Below are 25,219 nucleotides of genomic sequence, written 5' to 3'. Positions count from 1 at the left end.
TCTGTTGTTTTTTAAGGGAAGGTATTTTTAAAAATTGCTTCAAACCTTGTTTCTAAGATTTCTGCCTTCTAAGTAGTTAAGATTATAATTGACTGGCTATTATTATTATTATTCACTTTATCAACACTATTTGTACATTTATTTAAATAATTAACATCCAATAACCTGTGAGTTCATAAATGTATAGGTACCAAAATTTACTAAGAAGTAAATAATATTTTCTACATCATTATCCTCTTTAAATTTTACAGATTTTCACCTAAAACCATTAATACTCAGTATTATTAGACATATGAGTAGTAAGGAGAATTTTTGTTACATCAGTAGGTTACAATACAAAATTCAAAGTGTTTTGAAATTGAATTGTAAAGAGAAAATTTGCAATTTCATTTGACTCAAATTTATTTTCTTCTGGAAAAATATTTAATGTAATTAATGAATTATAAATATTTTCCACTAGGAACTAATACAATTACTGTAGTAGCTATAAAGAGAGGTTGATATGGTTGTTTTTGATGTTTTAGAAATCAGAGTGGATTTTTTTATTTTATTTTATCTGAGCTATATCTATGTCTTTTTACTTTTCTAAAATGACCAGTAATTACCAGATCTGCACAATTGTATTAATATTAAGGAGAAATTCAGAAAGACAGTGTTAGGTTTTTACCTATTTTTCTCTTCATGTAGCTAAAAATTATTAATTGCATAAATGTTTATAGAGAGCAAAAGAGAAAGTGAGAGAGATGTATATATGTTGTTTTAAACATGGATATTTAATGCCTGTATTATTAAGTTTTGCCATTTAACAATCAGATATACCATTATACGGATAGAAAATTTGATACTATTTTGTCATTATTAAATAAATATAGATTTGAAATTAAGGGCAGTGATGGTGATGGCTGAATTTTCTACCATTTATTTTAAAGTTTGAATAAAATATTATCTGTTAAACTATATAACATGACTATGTTATATACAGTTAGATCATTTTGTCATTTTGTAGTCATATGGTTTTTAATGGATTTCAAAAACTAAAAGTGTACATGATTAGATACGAACCAGACTATGTATTTTGAAATTCTCACTAACCCCCACCTCCAACTCTTTTTTTTTTGTCGGTCGTGGGGCTTGAACTCTGGGCTTGGGCGCTGTCCCTCAGCTCTTCAGCTCAAGGCGAGCGCTCTACCACTTGAGCTATAGCGCCACTTCCGGTTTTCTGGTGGTTTATTGGAGATAGGAGTCTCATGGTCTCTCCTGCCCGGGCTGGCTTTGAACCGCGATCCTCAGATCTCAGCCTCCTGAGTAGCTAGGATTACAGGCGTGAGCCACCAGCGCCCGGCCCAACTCTTTAATTCAATGATATGATCCAGAGTTTACAACTACAATGCAATTTATTGAATTGCCATGACTAATGTTGCAATCTTAACAATTGTCTTCTCTAGTCTGCACTGAGTTTAGTGGATCTTTCAAAATACATCACTCACTAATTGTTCCATACAAATCTTGTTCATATAACATTTATGTAATATATATTTATTTAGTGCCATGTGCTCATTCCATTGCTTAAATTTCATAGATTTATTTTGCTAAATAGCCCACTCTAAATATATCTCCCAAACTTTTGAAAAACCCACTATGAAGAAGGAGAGGCAGAAGGAGGAGGAGGAGGAGGGGGAGGAGGAGGAGAAAAAGGAGGAAGAGGTTGTGTGTATCAAGGAATATATAAAAAATAGTAAATTCTCTTCTCTGCCAACTGTTTATCATTCACCTGATTAAAAATCCTGGCTTCAGAGTTATGTCCATTCCAGTAATTCAGGGCATTAACTTGTTCCAGCCAGAAGGAAAATAATACGATTTTTTTCTTAAATCTAATTAGAAATATAACAGTTATATACATTAAAATTATGAAGCATTGATATTGGTTATCTGCTGTGTTTCTTAAGATCAGTATGTTTATACAGGTGTAATTGGAAAGTCAATGCTACTAAAGATTGGCAAGCTAATTTATGATAATCATTTGGATTGTATTTGCAGATTAGTATATTAATAATAAATTTTGCTTTAATATTCTGTTGTGTCTGAAAATCTAATGAATATCAATAAATTTAATATTATAAAACCTACATATATGGCAATGTAGGAACTAATGCAATAACAGTTTTTAGGAGATTATGTAACTTTTTTAGTGTAAATTCATACCTATAAATAGATATTTTCATCAACTAAATCAATTTCTTTTAAAAATTGATTGCTTTATCAATAAAATAGAGTTCAGTATTTCCAATACCAACAGGGGCCAATTCAGTTTTTTGTGAGAGTACTAGCTTCATTTGTATATTTGAAGAAATTATGGTAATTTATAGATTTTAGATACACCGAGTACATGTATTCAATTCAAATATTAATTGAATAGCTCAATGGCTTTGAGGCAATTATGTGACAATAACATTCTTTATTTCCAACTTTTTGTGAGATGAGTAGAAACAAAAGCATGGTAAGCATTTAAGAAAATAAGCATTATGTGGATTCATGTAATCCTAATAAAGTGATAGAGGCTTGTTAAAGCCAAAAAATAAAAATTCAAAGCAATGTTTTGGCTGCATTGCCTATTGCCCTTTTGAGTATTCTACAACTGTGGCTGCTTCATTTAAAGACATACAAAAATTCTGATAGGAAAACATTTATGTTCTGTGAAAACATTCTAAGTAGAATGCACTACTTAGTCAGCTACAATAATGTTTTTATTTAACGTAAGCACTCAACATCTGGATGGAATCCAGAGATGCCTGTAGGTAATGTCTTCTCATTATGATAATCATACCACAGCTTGTGTTCAGTACAGCATTACATTGCTTTCTTGTTTGTTTTCACAATAGTTAATAAATGCAATAGCTAGGTGTAACTCAACTGAATCTTCTTCAGGAAGGGGAAAATAATAAACTTTACTCCCTAATTTCTACTTTCCATACAAACTCTAATTCCTTGTGACCTTTTTAGCTTTCCTCACAATTAAAATAGATGCTTGATGTACAAAATGATTAACCATTCAGACTTAAATCCAGTATTGTTTAATTTACATGGCAGACCTTTTTTTGTTCATGTATTTTGTGCTTCCTGGTAAACTGAAAATATCAGTGTCATCTCTTTCATCATGCTCTCTCTTTGTGACTAACATTTTTGCTTATATTCCACAGATGACTCACATGAAAATATAACTTGTGTCGCTATGCTTAGATTATTGTGTTTAATATAATTATCATAATCCATTTTATTCATATCGTTACAAACGATGGAGTTCCATTCATTCACTTTTGTTTGAATAGCAGTCCATTGTGTGTGTGTGTGTGTGTGTGTGCACATGCACGTGTACTGTATCTTCTTTTTATACATAGTTTTTAAAATTTTTATTGTAAAGGTCATGTACATATGTTACAGCTACATAAGTAAGGAAATGAGAACAATTCTTATAAAACATTGTTATCCTCTCCCTCATTTTCTGCTGCTAACTCTTGCCCAAAACTCCCCTCCTCCCAAGTTGTAAAGTTCATTTCCAACATAGTGTCTTGTGAGTATCACCGTTGTGTTGGATCATCCTTTGTCCTTTGTAACACCATTTCTATGATTCCCCTATTCCCAAATCAGATAAACTAAGGGCACTTAAATCAAAAAACAGTAACAACAGGGGGGAAAAAAGAAAAAAATGAAATAACTGCATACAGTACACTAAGAAAAAAATCACTTGTATCTTGAAGTTCATTTTGGTTACCATCATGATATAAGGTCATATGTACATAGCAATTGAGCTATTGGGATCCTCTGCCAGAACTATTCGAGACATATACTAATCATTACAAATGAGAGAAACCGGGCAGCCTATGTTTCATTGGGTCTGGCTTACTTCACTTAATGTGATTATTTCCAAGTCTTTCCATTTCCTTACAAATGGGCAATGTCTTTTCTTCTGATGGAAGCATAGGATTCCATTGTGTATATACATATATAACATCTTCTTCACCCATTCATCTATTGAGGGGCATCTGGCTTGGTCCCATACCTTATCTATGGTAAATGATGCTGCTATAAATATGATTGTCCTGGTAGTTTTAGTGTAGCCTTGTTTGAAGCCATTTGGGAAAATGCCCAGGAATGGGATTTCTGGGTCATAGGGAAGCTTTATGTTTAGCCTTTTGAGATGCCTCCATACTGCTTTGCAGAGTAGTTGAACAAGTTTACATTCCCACCACAGTTTATTAGCATTTTCTTTGGGCCACATCCCCACCAGCATCTTATTATTAGTTTTCTTAATAATGGCCATTCTAATTTGGGTGAGGTAGAATCTCAATATTGTTTTGATTTTATTTCTTTATGGCCAGAGATGTTGAACATGTCTCCATGTATCTAAAAACGATGTTTATTTCCTCTTCAGAGAATTATTTTTTTATGATTTTTTATTGTGAAAATACTGTACAGAGGGGTTACAATTACATGGGCAAGATAATAAGCACATTTCTTATTAAGCATTGTAGCCTCCTCCTTTGTTTCCCCTTCCCATCCCTTCCTCTGAGAATTCTTTCCTTAAGTCTTTCACCCACTTATTGATGGGGTGGTTATTTCTTTGACAATTTGTTTTAGTGGTTTAATTTTTAATGATTGTGAATATATTTATTACAATTTACAGATTAGTTAACAAGTATATATTCAAATAGAATTTCAACAATAAAATTCCAACAGATTGGTTCCATTTAAATCACTAGATCTGAAGAAGCTAATTAGAATTCTGGTAGTGCTTAAATTTTACCTTCCACAAATTATATAAAAAAATGATAGGATTGACTTCTACGAAGATGGAAGAGATGCTATCACATTTCATCACTGTGAAATAGAAATAGAATGTCTATACAAAGCTTTTTTTCATGCTACATTCACTTTAATGTGTAAAATGTGCACAAAAGACCTTCTGATGTTTTATTAACTTTGGTTAGGGGACTTCTATTTATTTTTAATATATTGTTATTGTATAGATACTGTACAGCGGGGTTACATTACATGAGTAAGGTAATGAGTACATTTCCTATCGAATTGGATAAACTGATAAGAATATTGGTTTATTCCTTTAGTCCATTTTTTTAGACAGGTCTTCTCATAACTATTAGTCTGGCTTTAGATTTGCAAGGCTAAAGCAAGAGGACCTCAGCTTACATAGGGGTTTAATTTTTTGAGCTCTAAGTATGTATTAGATATGAGACGATTGTATGTTGTAGGGCTAGTGAAGACCTCCCAATCTGTGGGATTTCTATTTATCATGCTAGATATGTCTGTTGACATGCAGAAGGTCTGAAGTTTAAAGGAATCCCATTTACTTTGATTTGTTGTGTTTCTGGGTCTTTATTGAGAAAGTTTCAACCTGTGCCAAGGAGCCCTAATATTTCCCCTATTCTTACATGCAATATTTTCAGGGTAGCTGGTATTGCATTAAGGCTTTTGATCCATTTGGAGGTGATTCTATTGCAGAGCGAGATATAAGGATCCAACTTCAATTTTCTGCACATGTGTAAGCCCCTTCTGTCAGCATCATTTGTTGAAGAGGCTGTATTTTTTCCTTTTTGTATTTTCTCTGTTAATCAGCTGGAAATTTAGGTGTCTTTTGTGAGTTTCTCTGAATTGCACATGGAAGTGCAGGCATATATCCTGCAGAGTGATGGAAACATAATGGTTTCATTTCTTGAGTATATATCCAGGTGTGAGATTTCTCAGTTTCATGGAAGTTATATTTTCATTTTTTGAGAACTTCTATAATGTTTTCTACAATAATAACTTTAACTGACTTTCTATCCACAGTCTGCTAAATGTTCTTTCTTCACATTTTCATCAGTGTTTGTTCTCATTTATTTGTAATAGTCATTTTTACATGAGAAGGTATCTTGGGGTGTTTTGATTTGAATTTCCTTCATTATAAGTGAGAGGAAAAGTCTGTTGTGTTTTCTTTATAAGTAGCTTAGACTGTCGGGTGCCAGTGGCTAAAGCCTGTAATCCTACCTATTCAGGAGGTTGAGATCTGAGGATTATGGTTCAAAGCCAGCCCTGGCAGGAAAGTCCATGAAACTCTTATCTCCAAGAAACCACTAGAAAACCGGAAGTGGCACTATGGCTCAAGTGGTAGAGTGCTTGCCTTTAGCTGAAGGGACAGTGCCCAAGCCCAGAGTTCAAGCCCCATGACCAACAACAACAAAAAAAAGTAGCACAGACAGAATATCAGTGGATAATAAGTAGAAGAAACAGTTTTTGAAAAAGCTGACTACACAAACCCTGTTAAAAACTGACTTGATCAGTTATGCAATTCCTTTTTAGCACTTTTGTGTTATTTCTGATTTTTCTTTGTCAAATTTAAGAATATTAAAATAAAGGAAAGTAATTGCATCAGAGAACAGATCAGGAGTTTGTATTAATATATTTATTATTTATAATTGAGGAAACCTTGAATTTTGTTCTTCTAAAAGAATGTTATCTTAAGTAAGAACTTTAGAGTCAAGGAAATATCACTTTCACTTGATAAAATTATATTTATCTGGAAAATAAAATAAATTAAACAATATCTGAGGTTAAGACAATAGGTTTTGCATTAATGAGCAACCACCATTCAAAGATATTTAGTAAGCAGCTATTACTCAATGAATCTATTAATAGCTTCTTAAATTTGATACAGTCCTATATACATGGTGATACTGCCAATAATAACAAAACTTAACTTTATTTTCAAGGTTAATTTTACAATACTTGAATATATATTTCCAAATACACATTTACTTATAACATATCTATAATGTTCAGATAAATTTATTTTAAAAAGTGATAGCATACCACAAAATTTCTGACATCAATCCAATTTTAGAAAATTAACAAAGTAATACTTTCTGTTGAAAAATCATTAAAATAAATCTAGTTTCCAAAATTCCTGCATGTAATGAAATAGCACCTTGGAATAGATATTAAGGACAATATTCCATCTAGATCAGTAGTTTCTTTAACTGTGGTCCTTAGAAGAGCAGCATTTGCATTTATATTAAAAGTTTCTAATTTGGAGCAAAAAGAGAATAAAATGTCATTTGCTTTAAATGATGGAATTGAAGATCATCTTGTTAAGCAAATTAAGCCAGACTCAGAAAGACAAACATCTCATATTTTCTCTCCTATGCAGAATCTTATTTAAGAACTAAATAACATGAAAGTGACCAGGGTAGCACTTGGAAAGAGGAAGTGCCATCTTATCCTCAGCATCCCAGTTTCTATAGCAGATTACAGGTCCTTGAGGTCCACACATTAAAAGCATTTCAGGGCATCTCACACAAAGGAGAGTCTCACAAGATTGGAGGTTTAGCAGGAATTTATTTTAGTAGAACATAATAGTGAGAAATGGAAATGAGACACATTACTTTCTCTCCATGAAAGAATTGGGAGGTAAAGACTTGAAATGGGCAGCTGTTATCTGCTCACTTTATTCTTTCTGAGATGGGGCAATACAGGTGGTCATGCCATTCCAAAATATAGACATATTTAATCTACCTAAAATATTAGGACAATAGGTGAGTGTTTGGACTTCCTTTGGTCACCCCTTTCAGTTTTCTGTTACAAGAAGCCTTACAGTTACTTATCATCTCAAAGAAGAGGGCAGATGCCCCTTATATCTACTGTTTTTTGTTTTTGTTTTTGTTTTTTTCACCTCTGAAAGTGCTGGCAGTCGATCCTAAATTGCTCTTCTCTGTCTGCTTCCTGGTTTCAATTCCTGTGTCTGGTTCTTTTGATATTTTCTGCAAATAATGTAATTCCCCAGTCTCTCCATCCTGCCTTAGAGTGAGAAGTGGGGAAGGAGAGGAGAGGAGAATGGAGAGAGACAGTCTAATATGATTGAAGTATATTGTATAGCTCTATGAAAATGTCACAATGAAGCCCATTAGTTTGAATGATTAATAGATGCTACCAATTGATTTAATAAATATGCACGCTGTTGTTCATACTTGAGATCTAATAAGTCAGAAGCACAACAGAAGAATTTCCAGATGATTCTAATACATACAGCTATTTTAGAGCAATTGAGAGAATCAGACTAATAAAATATTTAGATTACACATAGAGGAGACAGTACAGTCTTCTCACTGGAGAAAGCAGTAAATTACTTGATGTTTGGAAAAAAAGTCTTTCCTAGATTCCACAGTGACTCTAACTTTACAATTAGTTTTTTAAAAGAAAGCTCGTTAAAACTCACAATGTGTGTCACTTTTGCAGAATATTTGTCCTTGGAGTGCCAGGCCTTACCTCTCAGTCCAGATAGATCTATCCACACTCTCCCTTTCCCTGAGAATTTTTAAATCTGTTTCCTATTTAACATCTAGCAGCATTTTTCTGTAAATATTATCCACATGTTGCCTTTTGACTGTTACCCTCTCTGGAAATTTAATACAAAATAGATCTAACTCTGCCCATAGCTTCGTTGCCTCTCATTTTCAGAACTTATTACAAACTGGTGTTTTTTTTAAAATAAGTTATATATTTATTTTTATTTGTTTTATTTTTAATGCTTTTCTAGAAGGTGCACTTCTTTTGGAGACCATAGGAAGGGATTGCATTCATAAATGTATTCCTAACTAGGCATGGGTCTAGCATAGTGAAAGCATTTTGGAGAATGCATATAAATAATATGAGAAATATGCATAAAATATTCAATCAGAACACTGGTGGGGCTTACAGGGAGGCTCAAATGGCAGAGCCTTCTTAGCAAGAAGATGTCTCTGAGGTCAAGTTTTACTACTGCCAAAAAATTAATATATTTTGCTTAATAGAGTTAAAACCATAAAAGGTATTATTATTAGGCCCAGTTATTTATCCTTTTGTCAGAGTTCTTCTTCAGAAAATACTTGAGTGGTTAATATCAGGTGATCCACTATACAAGAGTTCCTCTCTAAAGCATGAAGTTAATTATAACCCAATGAAAATATATGAATTGCTTTTTTAATGCTGTTTTTTTAATAACTGTATTGGTCTTTTCTCTACTTGGAGAGAAAAGGAACATAACGTTCAAAGAACATTATTCTTTGAACATTATGTTACATGCTGAGAAATTGCTAATCAACTTGAATTTGGGTTTCAGAATGTACTTGGGCTGCAGAGTATTATAAGCAATGATTCAACCAAAATAAGCCAAGTTGCAATTTATCTTCTGTTGTTGTTACTAAGATTTTCTACATGTCTGTATATCCCCCACCAAGGACTTATAAGTTCTTACTTCAAAGAGAAAAAAAAAGGAAAGACTTTTGGAATGATGGAAAAATTGGCTTTGGTTGTTATTATTTGCATTTTTCTTCTTTTTAGTTTCAGCTTCTTATGGAAAATGTTACCTTAGATTTTTCCCTCTCATTTTTTAAGTAAGCCTACATTCACATTCAATGCATAATGTGATTGTTTTGTAGATACATCATTCCCTGGGGAAAAATATGTTAGTGGATGCTGTTCACTTTCAGTGGCTTATTTTTGCTCTATGTGACTTGGACTTGAGGATTCACTGCAGTTAAATAAATTACCAGTATTACTTCTCCTTCTTTTCATAGCACATGACATATTATTACAAGCTAGAGTCATTGTAATGTAGTGACCTTAGCTAAACTACCAAGTGAACTTTTCAAATGAAAAACATTCAGATAGATGATTCACTTATGAATAAAAATAAATTTGCTTTTCAGGGAGTTTGGCCGCTGGAAAGTAAATAACCTTGCAGTTGAGAGAAGAAATTTCCTTGGCTCTCCTCTGCCTCTTGCCCCTGAATTCTTCCGCAACATAAGACTTTTGGGACGTCGACCCACCCTTCAGCAAATCACAGAAAACCTTATCAAGAAATATGGGACTCATTTCTTGCTATCTGCTACTCTGGGAGGTATGAATCTTTGAAAGTATTTGAACTTGTGTGTGCTTGTGCATAAAACTGTATAATCATGTAAGTGTCAATTAAATCAGACAGCTGCATTCTTAATAACCATATAATTCAGTCATTCATTTGTCCAGCACATTTATCAAGTGAGTGTCATGTGCTCGGTATGGTGTTTATAATTATGTGGTGTTGAATATCACTTAGGCTGCCTAGTAGTTATTGAGAATTAAACACCCACTAAACACAGACATGGTTACAACCTATATATGTAAGATGTCAAATTCAATATTAAAAATTGAATAGGAAACAATCACAGATGAGAATTTTCAGTTCTGATTACAAAGAGTAAAAAAGATTTCCTAGACTGAATATTTGGGATCCATTTTTTTAATTTTTTAAAATTTATTTTTATGTCTGTTGTAGGGCTTGACCTGAGGAACTCAGGAACTCAGGCCTGGTCACTGACCCTGAGCTCCTTTGCTCAAGGATAGTGCTCAACCACCTAAGACACAGTGCCCCTTGTGGGTTTTGAGTGATTAATTGGAGATAAGAGTCGCACAGGGACTTTTCTGGCGCCTGGCTTCAAGCTTTGATCCTCAGATTTCAGTCCTCTGAGTAGCTAGGATTACTGGCTACTATGCCTGTCTTAAAATTCTTTATTTTTAAAAATGTTTTAATATTTCTCATCGTGGTTGATACAGGATGGAAAATGAGAAGTATCAAGGATGGTTCATAATATAAGCAAAGAAATGATTAATGTCATTGTCATTCCTTTCTCAGTTTACACACCTGTAAGAGTTAAGAGTCCTATTTTGAATATTGTCACCCATAGTTTTATTATGGTAATATATGATTCAGCAACTTGGAAACTCTAAAATGTTATTTGGGGAGATATTTTATAATAAGTGAAATTGGACACCTCCAGCTTTAAAAATATAAAATCCTCAGAATTTTCTACATGTCATTTCATATATGACTTCTATAATATAGAATTATATATTTTATTTTGAAATAGATCATCCAATAAACCTGGCCAAGAAAGCTGAGCAATCAGTGCGTGCTTCCTTGCTGGTTTTCTGTGAGTGGATAAGAGGTTGCTGGTGCTTACCAATTGCGCAGTGATTCCAACCGCTGCTTCTGCCTCGCTTTCAGCTCTGTAGGACCCATCTTTTCTTGGTTTGTTCTGTAATTCTAGTCTTTCAGAAAGTCAGTGCACCTTACTCCAGAATACAATCCATGCTGAACTCTTTCCTTACCTTCTCCATGCAGCTCCAGACAAAGTCGCCATTAATTTGATTCTACAACAAATGTGAACCATTCTGTTAAGTGGTTTTGAAAAGCCTGACCAACTCATACTCCTCTGTTAGCCGAAATCTAGGACTCCCCACTTAAAATAGCATCTAAATACACTCGCCTTGAGCTGCAGAGCTGAGGAGGGACAGTGCCTAAGCCCAGAATTCAGACCCCACGACCCAGAAAAACAACAACAACAACAACAAAACAACATCTAAATATCTAGCTGTAGCTTATATGGTACTTCATTATTGATCTAACACAGGTTTTGATCTCATACCTCTTCCTTGTTTACTCTTGTACATTTAGTTATTTATTTATTATCAGTTATAGGTCTTTAATTCACCCTGGGCACTGTCCCTGAGCCTCTTTGTGCTCAAAGCTAGAAACTACTACTTGAACCAGAGTGCTACTTCTGGCTTTTTTGAGTATTATTGATGCATAGATATGCATGTATAAAAACTTTTATAAAACAAAACCAGTTGTTTTACAAAGAGATCATATAAAAGCACCTGTATTTATGCAAGTACATTACTGATGATGTAAAAAGGGAAATGAATTTTAAAAATTGCTTTTGCCACAAAGAATTATTTAGTGAATCACATTATTAACAGAAACATAAGACCAGATGGTATATTTCATGCAGTTAATAGGATATTTTATGATAGACAAAGGTGATTATATTTTCTCCCTATAGGGAAAATATTCTGTTAAAATCTTCAATGTACATTTCCCAGTTATTTCATTTTATGATGTCAAGACTATTATCAATATTGTAATTCATCTTCATGCTTTTTCTGTTTGACAATGATATCAAATTTATTATTTTCAAACTTCTAAAATAACCTCCTCAATTTATGGAATAAATCTTGAAACAAATATACTTCTGGAATATATTGATTCTTAGATTTTGAATATTTTTCTGGCTTAAGGTCTGTTTTGTAATATTTCATGACAATAATATATAATATATAAAAACTCTGAAAAAAGCTACATTGGATGTCTCACATATAGAGATATGAAAAAAATCATAGAAAAAGTATTGTTTGGACTTCAAATAAAGGAATGAAGCTGGTCCACAGGTAAGTATTATCTCTTATTCCTAGATCAATCTAAAGACAACTAAGAAAGATTAAGATCAAATATTCATGAATATTTAATTACAAACTCATAGCAAATATGAGCCATAATTTTAAATGTGGTATTAAGTAGATTTATTCAAATGGTTACTCTATTAGAAAGATACAGGGCCCTCCTCTATGACTATTTCTTTTTTCACCCCCAAATCAGTGAAAGATAATTAGGAAGAAAATTAGAAATCAGGACTCCTGCTTTTTATACACTGCAACTCTAAGAGCAGAGTCAGGAACATGATCACAATGAGTATCACTTAATTAAAATACCTTCCTATAGAGAGGAAAATGTTTTCGTTTCTAATAGAGATCTGTTCCCAAAAAGTAGACCAAAATACTTTTTTAGGTGAAAATACTTAAGCTAGTAATATTTGTTGATTTTGAACAACTTTAAATAATACATTGTATTTTGGGCAAAAGTAAAAGAAATCACTTGGACATCTGATTTTTGAATATATCAATATTTATATTTAAATATACATTTATATTAAATTATATTAAATATAATTGCAAGACTTTTTCCTGAAAGGATTTCTTCTGGATATTTGTTTTTAAATGTCAACTTTTCATGATAGTTAATTTTGATAAAATAGAAAAATATCTTTTTCATTATTGCAATAAAAATACAAAGCTGATGTTCTATTTTGTTGAGTAGACATTTCAATAATGTATGTTACAGCAATAAGAACTCTATTCTCATACTTTATTTAGCTTGAATATTTTACAAAATATTTTCTTCCATTCTTTATGAAAAGATTCAGAATTTGCACAGTAAGAATAATTATGGATCAAGTAAACATTTTCTTCAGCTCTATTACAATTCATATGAATTTTAAATATCCTAATTTAATTCCAGGAATAGTCAGTTCTCACTTTCCTTATATGAGTTATGTTCTGTAGAAAGTATATGGAGATTGTGATTAACAGTCTTTCATATGCCATCTTTTCAAAGTCAATTAGCAGTTCTCATTCTCATTTTCACTTGATATATTCTCACAAAACATCTCTTTTTCTTTTTACTAAAATTTCTGGCATCATTGAGGAAAGCAGACAGTCCCAATACACATAAGAGACATTTCTTCAATGGTCTCTTAAAGAAATATGAACTATTTCTCAAAATGCATAGAAGTAGTTCCATTATCAGAATATGTGTTTCCCGTATGAAAAAAAAAATATATATATATAAAGAAAAACTATATTCTGAAGCATTTTATCCCAAGGAATCATGAAGATAAATATCATGCTAGTCAATGGCTTTCTATATCACACATTCCTCTTAATTTTTGATAACCATTATCAATTTATCAGATAGTTGAAACTGATTATTTCATAAAATTATTTATATTTCCCAAGAATACATAAATAGATTAATAGGTAAATAAATAAATAAATAAAACTAGTGGATAGGACCACTTATTGATATTATAAACTTAATATTTACCCACACTTGTTAAGATTATTATTTTTTCTTCCCTCTTAGTTTCATTCTTTATCTCTCTTATTTTCTCTGGTGAACCCACATGAAGGTCTGAAATATCAGTAATACATTTTTTTAGCTTAGATGTCACTTTTCCACAAAAGTGGTTTAGCACAACTTTTATAAGTGTAAATAAATATAAAATTAAAAATTTGAGATTAGAATCTCTGCTTTGCATTATCTGAATCATATTCCTAACAACCAAGAGAAAAGATGAATGTTAAGCTGTACAATAGCTGACATTCGAGTGTATTTTTTATGGTTCTTTAATAGAGTACATCGATACAGTAGATAAATCATGTATCTGTTTGACAACTATATACCTTGTTACCAATGACATTTGAAAGGCTCAGGAGTATCCTTAAAGAAACACATAGGTCGCTGATAATGACAAACATTAAACATGGTAATGAATTGTATTATGGCTTACCACCTTATTACTCTAGAGTGGTCCATGAACAAACAATGTTGTCTCAATTAGGAGTACGAGAGAAAAAAAAATCTGTATCTCTTCCATCCCAGTTTATTGAAACTAACTCTAAATTTTCATAAGTCACATAGGTGATTTGCATGTGCACTTGAAGTTTGAAGAATAGTATTTGTAGATCTATATGAATTTAAACCACAATCAACCTTCCAGAAATCTTTCTGAGAATTACTATTGGGAAAACAATAATAGAAATTTATAGTTATGCATACTATATTTTCAAAAATATATTTTAATATTATTTAACCTTTCAAACTAGGAGTAGTTTGGCTGTATATTTCAACCAAGTTAGTTTCATTACAACTTAGAAGTGCAAGTATTTTGATATCGTGTTTCTATATTACTAAATGTACAATTGTGATTTTGTGGACAATTATGTTTAGGAAAATTTCAGTCTTTTGTGAATAATTTAACAGTAAAATCAATTGTTTTTGTTCCGAATGTTATACAAAATATTTTTATATTTCTTTGTCAGTTTTATAGAATTAGCTATTTATTTTCTATGGTGCTTTGTAGATAGATACTAACAGGTGTTAAGCCAACATGCTGTCTAAAAATTGTCTTTACGTATTTTGTTCTGCTTCTTTTGAGAAAATGGTTTTGCCTGGAATGTTTATTTTTATGACTATTAATGTTTAAAACACTGTCTAGACACTCTCTAAAAGATCAGTAGGGATGTGTCACAGGCTGTGTGCCTTTGATATGTTAAAGATGATGATCTGCAGTGAGAACAAAATAAAAAGTGAGAATCATTGTACACTTTGACACAAGGTCTAATGTTGTTTCTCATTATTAATATGGGATGGCATATGCAAATTATAAACTCTGCAATTTCATTTAAGGCATATTTTCAATGCTAATTCCAGTGAGACAGGTTCTACTCAACTAAATTTCTTAATAAATTTAACTCACATCAAGGCCAAAAGAGGATCACAATAAGATTTCTAAGTATAATAAAGTTGTTTTATAATGTATTTATTATGCATTACAACAATACGTTCATTATAACATTGCCTGCTAATGTATTCTGCTCTGAAAATCAAGTTGAAGGAAAAGATCCCATTGGAACTTGCTATTCTTCAAATAAGAGATGAGGTATACCTTTGTGATGCCTGAAACACTTTATGGATATATGTTCACTTCTATTTTACTGATCAACGTATCTCTTTTTTAACACCAGAATATACAGAATTCATTTTATGACCTGCTCACATTTCTTCCTTCTGCATGTTTGTTTACAAACAGGCAGTGGTTCCATTACATATGCTTATTTGTATCCACAAGGGGAAACGAATTACACAGTGAAATACTATCTGTGGCATTGTTCTTACAGATTTAATGATGGAGTTCATTTAATTATTTTTTTCCAGTCACCGTTGTCCTATTTTTTACACTTTTACTTCTATTATCCATAAGATCACAAATGAGAACAAAGTTTAGGGGAAAAAAATCAAGTGAAAAGTAGATATGATAATACTTAAAGTTCTGTTTCTCTGGAAAGGAGAAAACATAATTGAAAAAGTCACAGTATCTCAAAAGTATCTAGTCCCACAATTGTGTAGCACTACAATTTTGAGATTGGTTTGCTTTGTTTTACTCTGAATCTCATTTTCTAGGAGAGTGTCAATTGATAAGGGCTTTTACCATCCATAAAGCATCACAGTTTTAGTTGGACAAGACACAGCTGCACTATTTCTATGTGGAATAATCACATCCTTTTATACCCAAGGTCATTAATCCTTTTCACATTCTAACAGACTGAGAATGTTGAATCATTTTCAAAAATCACATTTAGTGTTTGCAAAATGTGTTGATGTCCTTTGGCATTCATGTCATGCTTATAAGCTATAGATGTTGTTTTTTATTTTTAATGAATAAAAATAACCTTTGAAAAAAAATTAAGTTTATTGAATTTCTTAATCTGAATTTTGCTTCCCATTTATATAATTCTAAGGAACTTTTATATTTGAATACTTGCAGGAAATTTGCAATGAAAATTAAAAATACAATCTTCATTAAGTAAGACTGACTGTAAAAATATTTTTTTAAAATGTGAAAACCTTCTATAAAATGGAAGCTATGTGTAACTTAAAAAAAAAATTCAGATCTCTTAGAGGAAAAGCATAGGCTTAATCCCATCCCAGATTGAAAAGCTTAGCCAAAAGTAACAGGGTATAAAATCATCCCACAGAATCATTAACTTTCCTCTATGCCAAAAATGTGAAGAACAGGACTGAAATCAGTAAAGCAACTCCATTTGTAACAGCCTCCAAAAATAAATAAATAAATAAACCAAAAACTAGGATAACTTAACCACCAATGCTTAGGACCTCTATTGTGAAAACTTTAAAAACCTGAAAAAATAAGTTGAAACAGATTTAAGGGAATTAAAAAAAAAACACCTTGCATGCTCCAGGATAGGAAGAATTAACATTGTAAAAATAGCAATACTGCAAAGCACAATTTACAAATTCAATGCAATAACCATCAAATTCCCAACCACTTTCTTGAAAATTCAGAAAGCAATCCTAAAATTCATATGGAATAATAAAATACCCTGAATGCCAAAAACATTACTTTGCAACAGGAACAGTGCTAGAGAAATATTAATTCCAAACTTCAAATAGTGTTACAAAGACTTAGTAATACAATCAAATTGGTACCGGCACAAAAATAGGCCTGAGAACCAATGGAACAGAATAGAAGACCCAGAAATAAGCTCACAGACATATAGCCACCTAATATTAGATAAGGAAGCCAAAAACACAGATTGGAAGAAAGACAGCTACTTCAACAAACCATGCTGACAAAAATGGCTCTCCACAAGCAGAAAACTGAAGTGAGTTCCTCATATACCACCCTGCAGGTAGACGAATGCTAGGCCTTCTGGGCATGGGTTGAAACTTCCTAAGTAAAGATCTGTAAGTACAACAAATCAAAGAAAGACTGAATAAATGGGATTGCATCAAACTGAAGAGCTTCTGCATGGGAAAAGATATAGCCAACAAGATAAGTAGAATGTTAACGAATTTGAGATTTTTTTCCCAGCTATAAATCAGACAAAGTCCTCATATCTAAAAAAAAATACTTAGAGCTCACAACATTACATCCCTCAAATAAACCCTCAAAACCTCAACAACCCACTTAATAAATGTGTTAAAGTCTTAAGGAGAGACTTTTCAGAGGAAGAAGTAAGAATGGCCAATAGACACATACAGAATATTTCTCGTCATAAAAGAAATGCAAATCCAAACAGCATCGAGATTGCACCTCACCCCAGTTAGAATGGCCATTATCAAGAAAATTTACAGATGCTAGCAGGGATGTATCCAAAATGGAATGCTTTTACCCTGTTGGTGGGAATGTAAACTTGATCTACTACCCTAGAAAGCAAGTTGGGTGTTCCTCAAAAGGCTAAACACAAGAGATTCCCTATGATTCAGCAATCCTACTCCTGGGCACACCACACTAAATGGCCCAGTACAATCATCTTTGTTGCAGTATTGTATACTATAGCTAGGATGTGGAAGGAAGCAAGCCAGATGAGCCTCAGTGGATAAACAGATCAAGAAAATGTGATATGCATACAAAAGGAAATTATACTCATCCATCAGAAATGATGATATTGTGCTGTTCATAAGGAAATGGAAAGACTTGGAAAAAATGATATTAAATAAAGTAAGCTAGTGCCGAAGAAATATAGATTACAAAGTTTCCCTCATTTTGGTAACTAGAATGTACCTATAAATCTACAAGTAAACACAGTAAACGATTAAAAAGAATGCATAGGGACAGTAGCACTAATAGACACAGTGGAAAATTAAGTGTATATACTGTGGGTTGAGACAGGAGAAAAATCCTGGGAGACAGGAAGGGAAGGCTATACATAGTTCAGTAAGAATTACTCATTACTTGACTCATCTAACTGCAACCCCTTTGTATGTCAACTCTACAATAACAATAAAGTATCTTAAAAGTAAAAGAAAAGCTTTGTCAAGATAACTTAGATATTTAGCCATCACAATTGTCAATACTTGAAAACGTAGAACTAAAAGCTAAGCACCTTACATCAAATATTTGTCTGACCTATTCCAAATAAGTTTTAAAAATAAGCCATTCATATAAATTATGTAATTTATACTGTAGATATACATTGACTGACTTCATTGGACAGGAAGATTTTTACACACATTGTATTATATAGAAGAACCATGAACAATGTATGCATTGTATTTACCAGGCTACTTGTAATAATGATTCACTATCTTTCATAATTTCATATATATGGAGTATAAAATGCATTAGAAAATACTTTTGACAAAGTCCAGGTTCCTGTAGTGAAATTTCAATTATCTGACGTTCTTGGGAAAATTCTAAACTTTGCTTATTAGGAGATTGAAATAAAAATACAAAAATTGAGGAATTCAGCATTCATTTCATGAAAGTATGTTCAAGATTCTAAAGAAAACTCAAATACTTAGTCTCCTCAAATAAGTAAGAGAAAGATACCATGACCCCCGTGTTTGAAGTGATGATGTTAAGAGTATGCATAACTTCATCAGAATCCTAAGTACATTAAGTGGAGGGAAGGCTTACTACTTGGTTTGTCCTTAACATATACACAATTACAAAACCAGACTGATTAGTTCTTAGATTTCCTAAAGAAATCCTTATAATAAGCGAGGAAAATTTAAACAAATACTAGAATTACTAACAACTAAGTGTACTAACATCTATGTGTATATCCTATCATCTCAATCATCTATTTATTCTTAAAGTTAAAAGACTATAAAACAGTTGATCCAGACAAATATTATTAGTCCGTGAGCCTCTTATCTCCAGTAAACAACTAGAAAACCGGAAGTGGTGCTGTGGCTCAAGCGGTAGTTCGCTTGCCTTGAGCTGAAGAGCTGAGAGACAGCACCCAGGCCCAGAGTTCAAGACAAAACAAAACAAAACAAAAACTAAATTTGTTTCCCAGTAAAACTTGGAACATTTATATCTAAACAATAATAACTATTTTCATATTTCTTTTTCTTCTAAGACTTAATAATCATTTGAAAGAACCTCCTTTATTGGTTTAATTATCTTTTCTTCTCAGTGACACGAAGTTTCTTAATTAATATTTTCATATTTGTAGTAATGAGAAAATCACTATTATTAAAAGGAAGATCTAATTAAAAATGAATGTCTTCATGTAATTAGAGGGACTTCTTGAATCTCCAGAAGGCAAAACTAATGCACACTTAGTCAACTATGAGAGTGTTTTGAATTTAATATTTTACTATATAAAAGAAATATTACATTTTACTTATATCTTTTTCAAAAACATAAACTTCTTTCCCATTACAGGAATCTGCAGACACTTTGTATATGGGGCAGGGCTCTAGTTGCAAACTGTTACATAGTTTTAATGGGGATTTCTCTCCCACTTCGCCCCTTCCCCCCACCTCAATAGGATCTTCTTGGAACTGCTGAATCATCTAGAATTTCACTTGAGCCATTCCACAGGTCATGGAAATTCCAATCAATTAAGAAAAATTATATGAAGAGTTAGGATGTTGGAAGCATGGACCAATATAAAAGGAGAGTAGAACCATTCCCTGTTGAAACTTTCTTAATGATTTTTTTAAACATACCCCAAGTTGTAAAACATTACAATGAATGTCCACATTCATATTTGTAACCACAGACTATGTAAATTATATATTCTTTACTGATACTGACTGCAAAATGAAGCTCATTGACTCCACTTTTCTTTTTTCTTAGAATATATGTTCATAATTGATTTGCACTCTATACCTTTTCTTAAATCAATAACAATAACTATTTTATGAACTTGGTATTGAATTTCCATCATTTAATCTTTTGTAGATGAATTTTCGCTAGCGATGCGTGCTTATTTTAGAGATAGATGAATTAATTTCTTAAAATGTTCCACAGGACCATAATAAGATCTAATCAAAGCAGCCTTTATTCCAAAACTCTTCTATCACTTTTCCCTTCTTTCCTTACAGGCAAATGTTTATATAAAAATCTTTAAACCTTCCAACTTTGGTGCTTTTTCTCTTGACACACACACACACACACACACACACACACACACACACACACACATTAGTATATAACTATCCTTTTCCTTTCTTACAAAATGTCACTTTTGTGACATATTTTTGCTCCCCCCTTCTTGTATCCTTTCAATGCATGAATTATCCCCTCTTCTTTCTTATAGCTCTACCGTGCCCTCCCATAGAAGTAGAATGTTCTTTATTCTCATTGCTAGGTATTTGTGTTGTTTCCAAAGGCTTTTCTCCACAATAGATGTACTTATTTTGTAGCTATTTTTCCCTAAACTCAGTATTTAGCCCAGGCTGGCTTTGAACTCATCCTTTTTTTCTAAGCCTCTAGGTGCTGGAGTTACCTTGTGGAGTTGCCATGTGCTTTTCTCAAAATTAAAAGATAACATCTTAAATGAACAATTACTCAGCTGATTATTGAATAGTGGTGTTACATTTGCTTATATATCTGTTTTAGATCATTTTGCAATAACACTAGAAATATATGAAAATCGTTTGTATCTAGCTTGTCAATAGCTTTCCTTGGGGGGGCATAATTTTGTTTTTTAGAAAACTGTTGTAGCATAGTAATGTATTAATGTATTTTAAGGCTACAAATTTATAAGGACATTTTTTTTAAAAATCTCATTTTCTGTGCACTCTTTTGGTATCACTTTGCTTATCTGTTTGAATCATAGGTCTTTTCCTTCAATTTAGGATGGATTAACTCTGAGAAGGCTAAGGAAATAAACTCTGTTACATCTATTTCCTAATGTAGTAAATATTCATGTTTCTAAGGTATTCAGCATTTATTTTGTATAAGTCATACTATTTTCAAGTTATCGTTTAGGTATCAATCTGTATAAATGTTAATGTTTTCCAGTGAATTAATATCCCAACCTTATTTTATATTTAACTTTTGTTATTTTATTTTCATGTGTCTACCTTTTCATGTATTAATTCTATAGAGCTTTAATTTGTATAGACTTACAATATGTATTCAGATGTAGTAAGATGTTCTCACACTTCCTTATACTTAGGAAAGTGTTCATCTTTCCAAAGATGAAGCTATTCTTTTGTATTTAACATTTATAATTTACATACCTAGACATAGGAAACAATAATCAGCCTTTAATTCCTTTAATCATTTTATATTATCATTATACATCAACCCAGTAAATAGAAATCCAATACTGATGGTATATTCAAATATGCAATCGAGTTCAATCTATTTTTGGCAATTTTCAGGTTGGTTTTAAAACATTTCTCAAATTAGTTTTACAATTATCATTTTATATAGAATATGTTTATTATTGTTTATGATTAGTTATTATTCAAATGGTTTGTATTTAGTTATGTTTTAATCTTCTTTATTATTAATATTTTCATTATTCTGTTATACTCAAATTCTGCTGAGTACAGTTTTTCCCTGTTCAGTGTTTACATTTATAATATTACTCTAATTAGTATTAGATTTTGTTTTCCTTTTGATATATTTATTATATTTATTATATATTATATGGATAGCAGTTATGGTGTTTCTGGTTCTTATTTTAATTATAATGTCTTCTGACTTTCTGAAAAGGTAAGATCATGGATATACCTGAGGATCATTTATTTTATTCTTGTAGGAAATTATACAATGAGTCCTAATCTATTCTCCCCTAATTACTTAGGAATAAATATAATATAATTACCTATCTTATCAATTTTATTTTATTTTATTTTTTAATCATTAATGTGATGATGATTTTTATGCTAGATATACTATATGTGAAATATATTAATGGCTTTCTAACACTGAAACACACTTGAACTACTGGAGTTATTCTGTTAAATTATGAGGCACATTTAACAAATTTACTATTGGGTTCTTCTTAGTATTAACAAATTTTCATATTGTCTATTGTGTACATGTGTAATATTAAAATATTATGCAGATTTTACACTCAGTTAATAAAGATTAAGTTGGAATATTTCTTTCCTTCGTATGTTCTGGAGACATTTTCAAGAGTTTGTAATGGTTGGATCCTTAAAAAAAATGGCAGAATTCTTCTGTGAAAATTTCCTCTGAGTGTATTGCCTGAATCACCCTGTATTGTTCTGTGCTGTACAGTGTGTGTGTGTGTGTGTGTGTGTGTGTGTGTGTGTGTGTGTGTGTGCATGTGTGTGTGAGAGAGAGAGTGTGTATTCTTTGATGCCTAAAGTTCTTTACAAAACGTTTTCAAGACAGTTTATGTTTTAAATTTGTTTTGCTTTATTATATACTCTTCTTTTTTGTGATTTTTCTCTATGAGTTTGACAATATTCGGTAGGCACTTTTTAATTTAATTGTTCTATAAAGAGCTACTTTGTAATAAATTTGTAATTCTACCTTTAAAAATGATTTGATGTGTTTTTATAGTGAGCATCCCATAAACATTGGCTTTTATTATTTTCTTTTATTTTCATCCCTTCCCCATCTCTCTCCCCCTCATCTTCCCCCCCCCCCCGCCCACCCACCAAAGGTGTAAAGTTCATTTTCGACATAACGGCTTGTACATCTCATTGGTGCAATGGCTCCACCTGTATCCCTATTTAAACAATTTGTTTTTTCCTTCCCCTCCCCAAATTATACCAACATCAAATACAGTAAAAACAGGGGTTATACCATGGGGGAGGGACATACAAAGCAACAAAGAAATCATCTTATAAATATGTTAGAAACAATAGCAAGAAAAAAAATTCGAGTCCTTAACTTGGGGTTCATTTCATTTAATATCAACTTATCTGACCATTTCTGCTTGTCTCAGACATACACTAGTTATTGCAAATAAGGGAGACCATAGGAACTGTGTTTCTTTGAGCCTGGCTTACTTCACTTACTATAACTTTTTCCAAGTATTTCTATTTCCTAACAAATGGGACAATGCCATTCTTTCTGATGGAGGCATAGAATTCCACTGTGTATATATACCACATTTTCTTGATCCATTCATCTACTGAGGGTTTTTATTCTTTATTTCCATTATTATCATAGTTCTTTGGTGTAGATTTCTCAATTTGTCTCATTTATTTTTATGACCTATATAGCAAGAATTTAGTATTATGATTATTTAACTCATGATTGCCTTAGCTAAATCTGTTCCATACTGACATAACATTTTTCTTGAAAATTAGTTCTTTTGTCTCCATTCATCTCAAAATCTAATAGATATGTGTGTGTGTGTGTGTGTGTGTGTGTGTGTGTGTGTGTGTGTAGCAATCATTTCCATATGTTATTTTTTTCACATTCTTCAGTGAATGAAACCTTTCTTTTTCGAAAGTAAAAAAAAAAATGTAACAAAACATACTATCCCACAGAATTATATGTACCACTACTTGGTTTATTTTACCATATTTTAGACATCTCCATCTACATATAATTGAAAAACTAGTTTTACGTTAAGATGGGGTAATTGATGATATTATCTCCGTAGGAGAGGAGTCACTCACAATTTTTGTGGACAAGCGGAAGCTGAGCAGGCGATCTGAAGGGCCTGATTCCAGCGCCAACAGCTCCTCCGTTACTCTGGAGACTCTCCACCAGCTAGCGGCCTCCTATTTCATTGACCGGGACAGCACCCTGCGGAGGCTTCACCACATACAGATAGCATCCACTGCCATCAAGGTAGGAACGGATTCATCCTGACAGTGCCTCCTTCCTTTCTTTCCTAACCCTGAAATGTGATTTGTTGTTTTGGCTGGAACCACTAATTGAAATTACTATAAAAAACATATCTTGCATTTCTGTTTATTTTTGGTTCTGACACAGTATTTAACATGAGACTGTACATCATTTGATGTGAATGTTTCACTTGATAACTGGGTTAGGTGTTTCATGTCTAATGGAAGTATACTCAAATTACAAGTTGATTGCAGGGTAATACAATTTCCTTCATGGATATATCTTTGCCTTCTTACCATTGATACCTTTTGATAAATCTTAGCCTATTCAAAATATGTTCAATGTATATAACAAAAAAGTATTCATTAGGCTCAAAGTGGACAAAATATCCTTACACAGTTCTGGTTTGAAAAGTATTTTCACTCACTGTCTTAAGATATGTGTAAAATGTATTCTGAAAACCACTGTCGTCCTCCCCCTCCTATTCCCCCTGCCTTTGCCCCTCCACTTCCCTCTTCTTCCACCAATTTTTCATCCTCTTCCTCCTTTTCAATTCTTGTTTACTCTCTTTATTTATTTATTTTTATTTTTTCATGTTTTTATTATTAATAAGTTTTTTCTCTTGTGAAAATGCCCTACAGAGGGGTTACGATTACATGAGCAAGGTAATGAGTACATTTCTTATCAAGCATTGTTCCCTCCTCCTTTGTTTCCCCTTACCAACCCTGCCCTTCCATCTCCCCTATTCCCCAGTCAAAGTTGTAAAGTTCATTTTTTCGACATAGCATCTTGTACATCTCATTGTTGCAATGGGTCCATCTGTATCCCTATTTAAACAATTTGTTTTTTTTTTCTTTCTCCTCCCCAAATTATACCAACATCAAATACAGTGAAAACAGGGGTTATACCATGGGGGAGGGACATACAAAGCAACAAAAAAAAATCACCTTATACATATGTTAGAAACAATAGCAAGAAAGAAAAACCACTTAAGTCCTTATCTTGGGGTTCATTTGGTCTAACATCAACTTATCTGACCTTTTCTGCTTGTCTCAGACATATATTAGTTTCATTGCAAATAAGGGAAACCATGGGACCTATGTTTCTTTGGGCCTGGCTTACTTCACTTAATATAATTTTTCAAGTATTTCCATTTCCTAACCAAGTGGGGCAATGTCATTCTTTCTGATGGAGGCATAGAATTCCAT

The 25,219-nt window shown here is 32.3% G+C and overlaps 1 protein-coding gene across 7 annotated transcripts in view; it reads left to right on the top strand.

The window, feature by feature from the left end:
- Brinp3 (BMP/retinoic acid inducible neural specific 3) overlaps nt 1–25,219 on the top strand; it is a 407,230-nt gene that overhangs the window by 195,758 nt on the left and 186,253 nt on the right. For all 7 annotated transcript variants that reach the window (XM_070034061.1, XM_070034060.1, XM_070034063.1 and 4 more), the window contains 2 exons: nt 9,735–9,925; nt 23,824–24,014. In XM_070034061.1, the coding sequence (XP_069890162.1) occupies nt 9,735–9,925; nt 23,824–24,014 (382 nt within the window). The remainder of the gene's footprint in view (nt 1–9,734; nt 9,926–23,823; nt 24,015–25,219) is intronic.

Source organism: Dipodomys merriami, unplaced genomic scaffold (genome assembly GCF_024711535.1).
Source record: "Dipodomys merriami isolate MVZ:Mamm:240054 unplaced genomic scaffold, mDipMer1.0.p SCAF_24, whole genome shotgun sequence".
Classification (NCBI taxonomy): domain Eukaryota; kingdom Metazoa; phylum Chordata; class Mammalia; order Rodentia; family Heteromyidae; genus Dipodomys; species Dipodomys merriami.
This window is presented reverse-complemented; position numbering and strand designations above follow the sequence as displayed.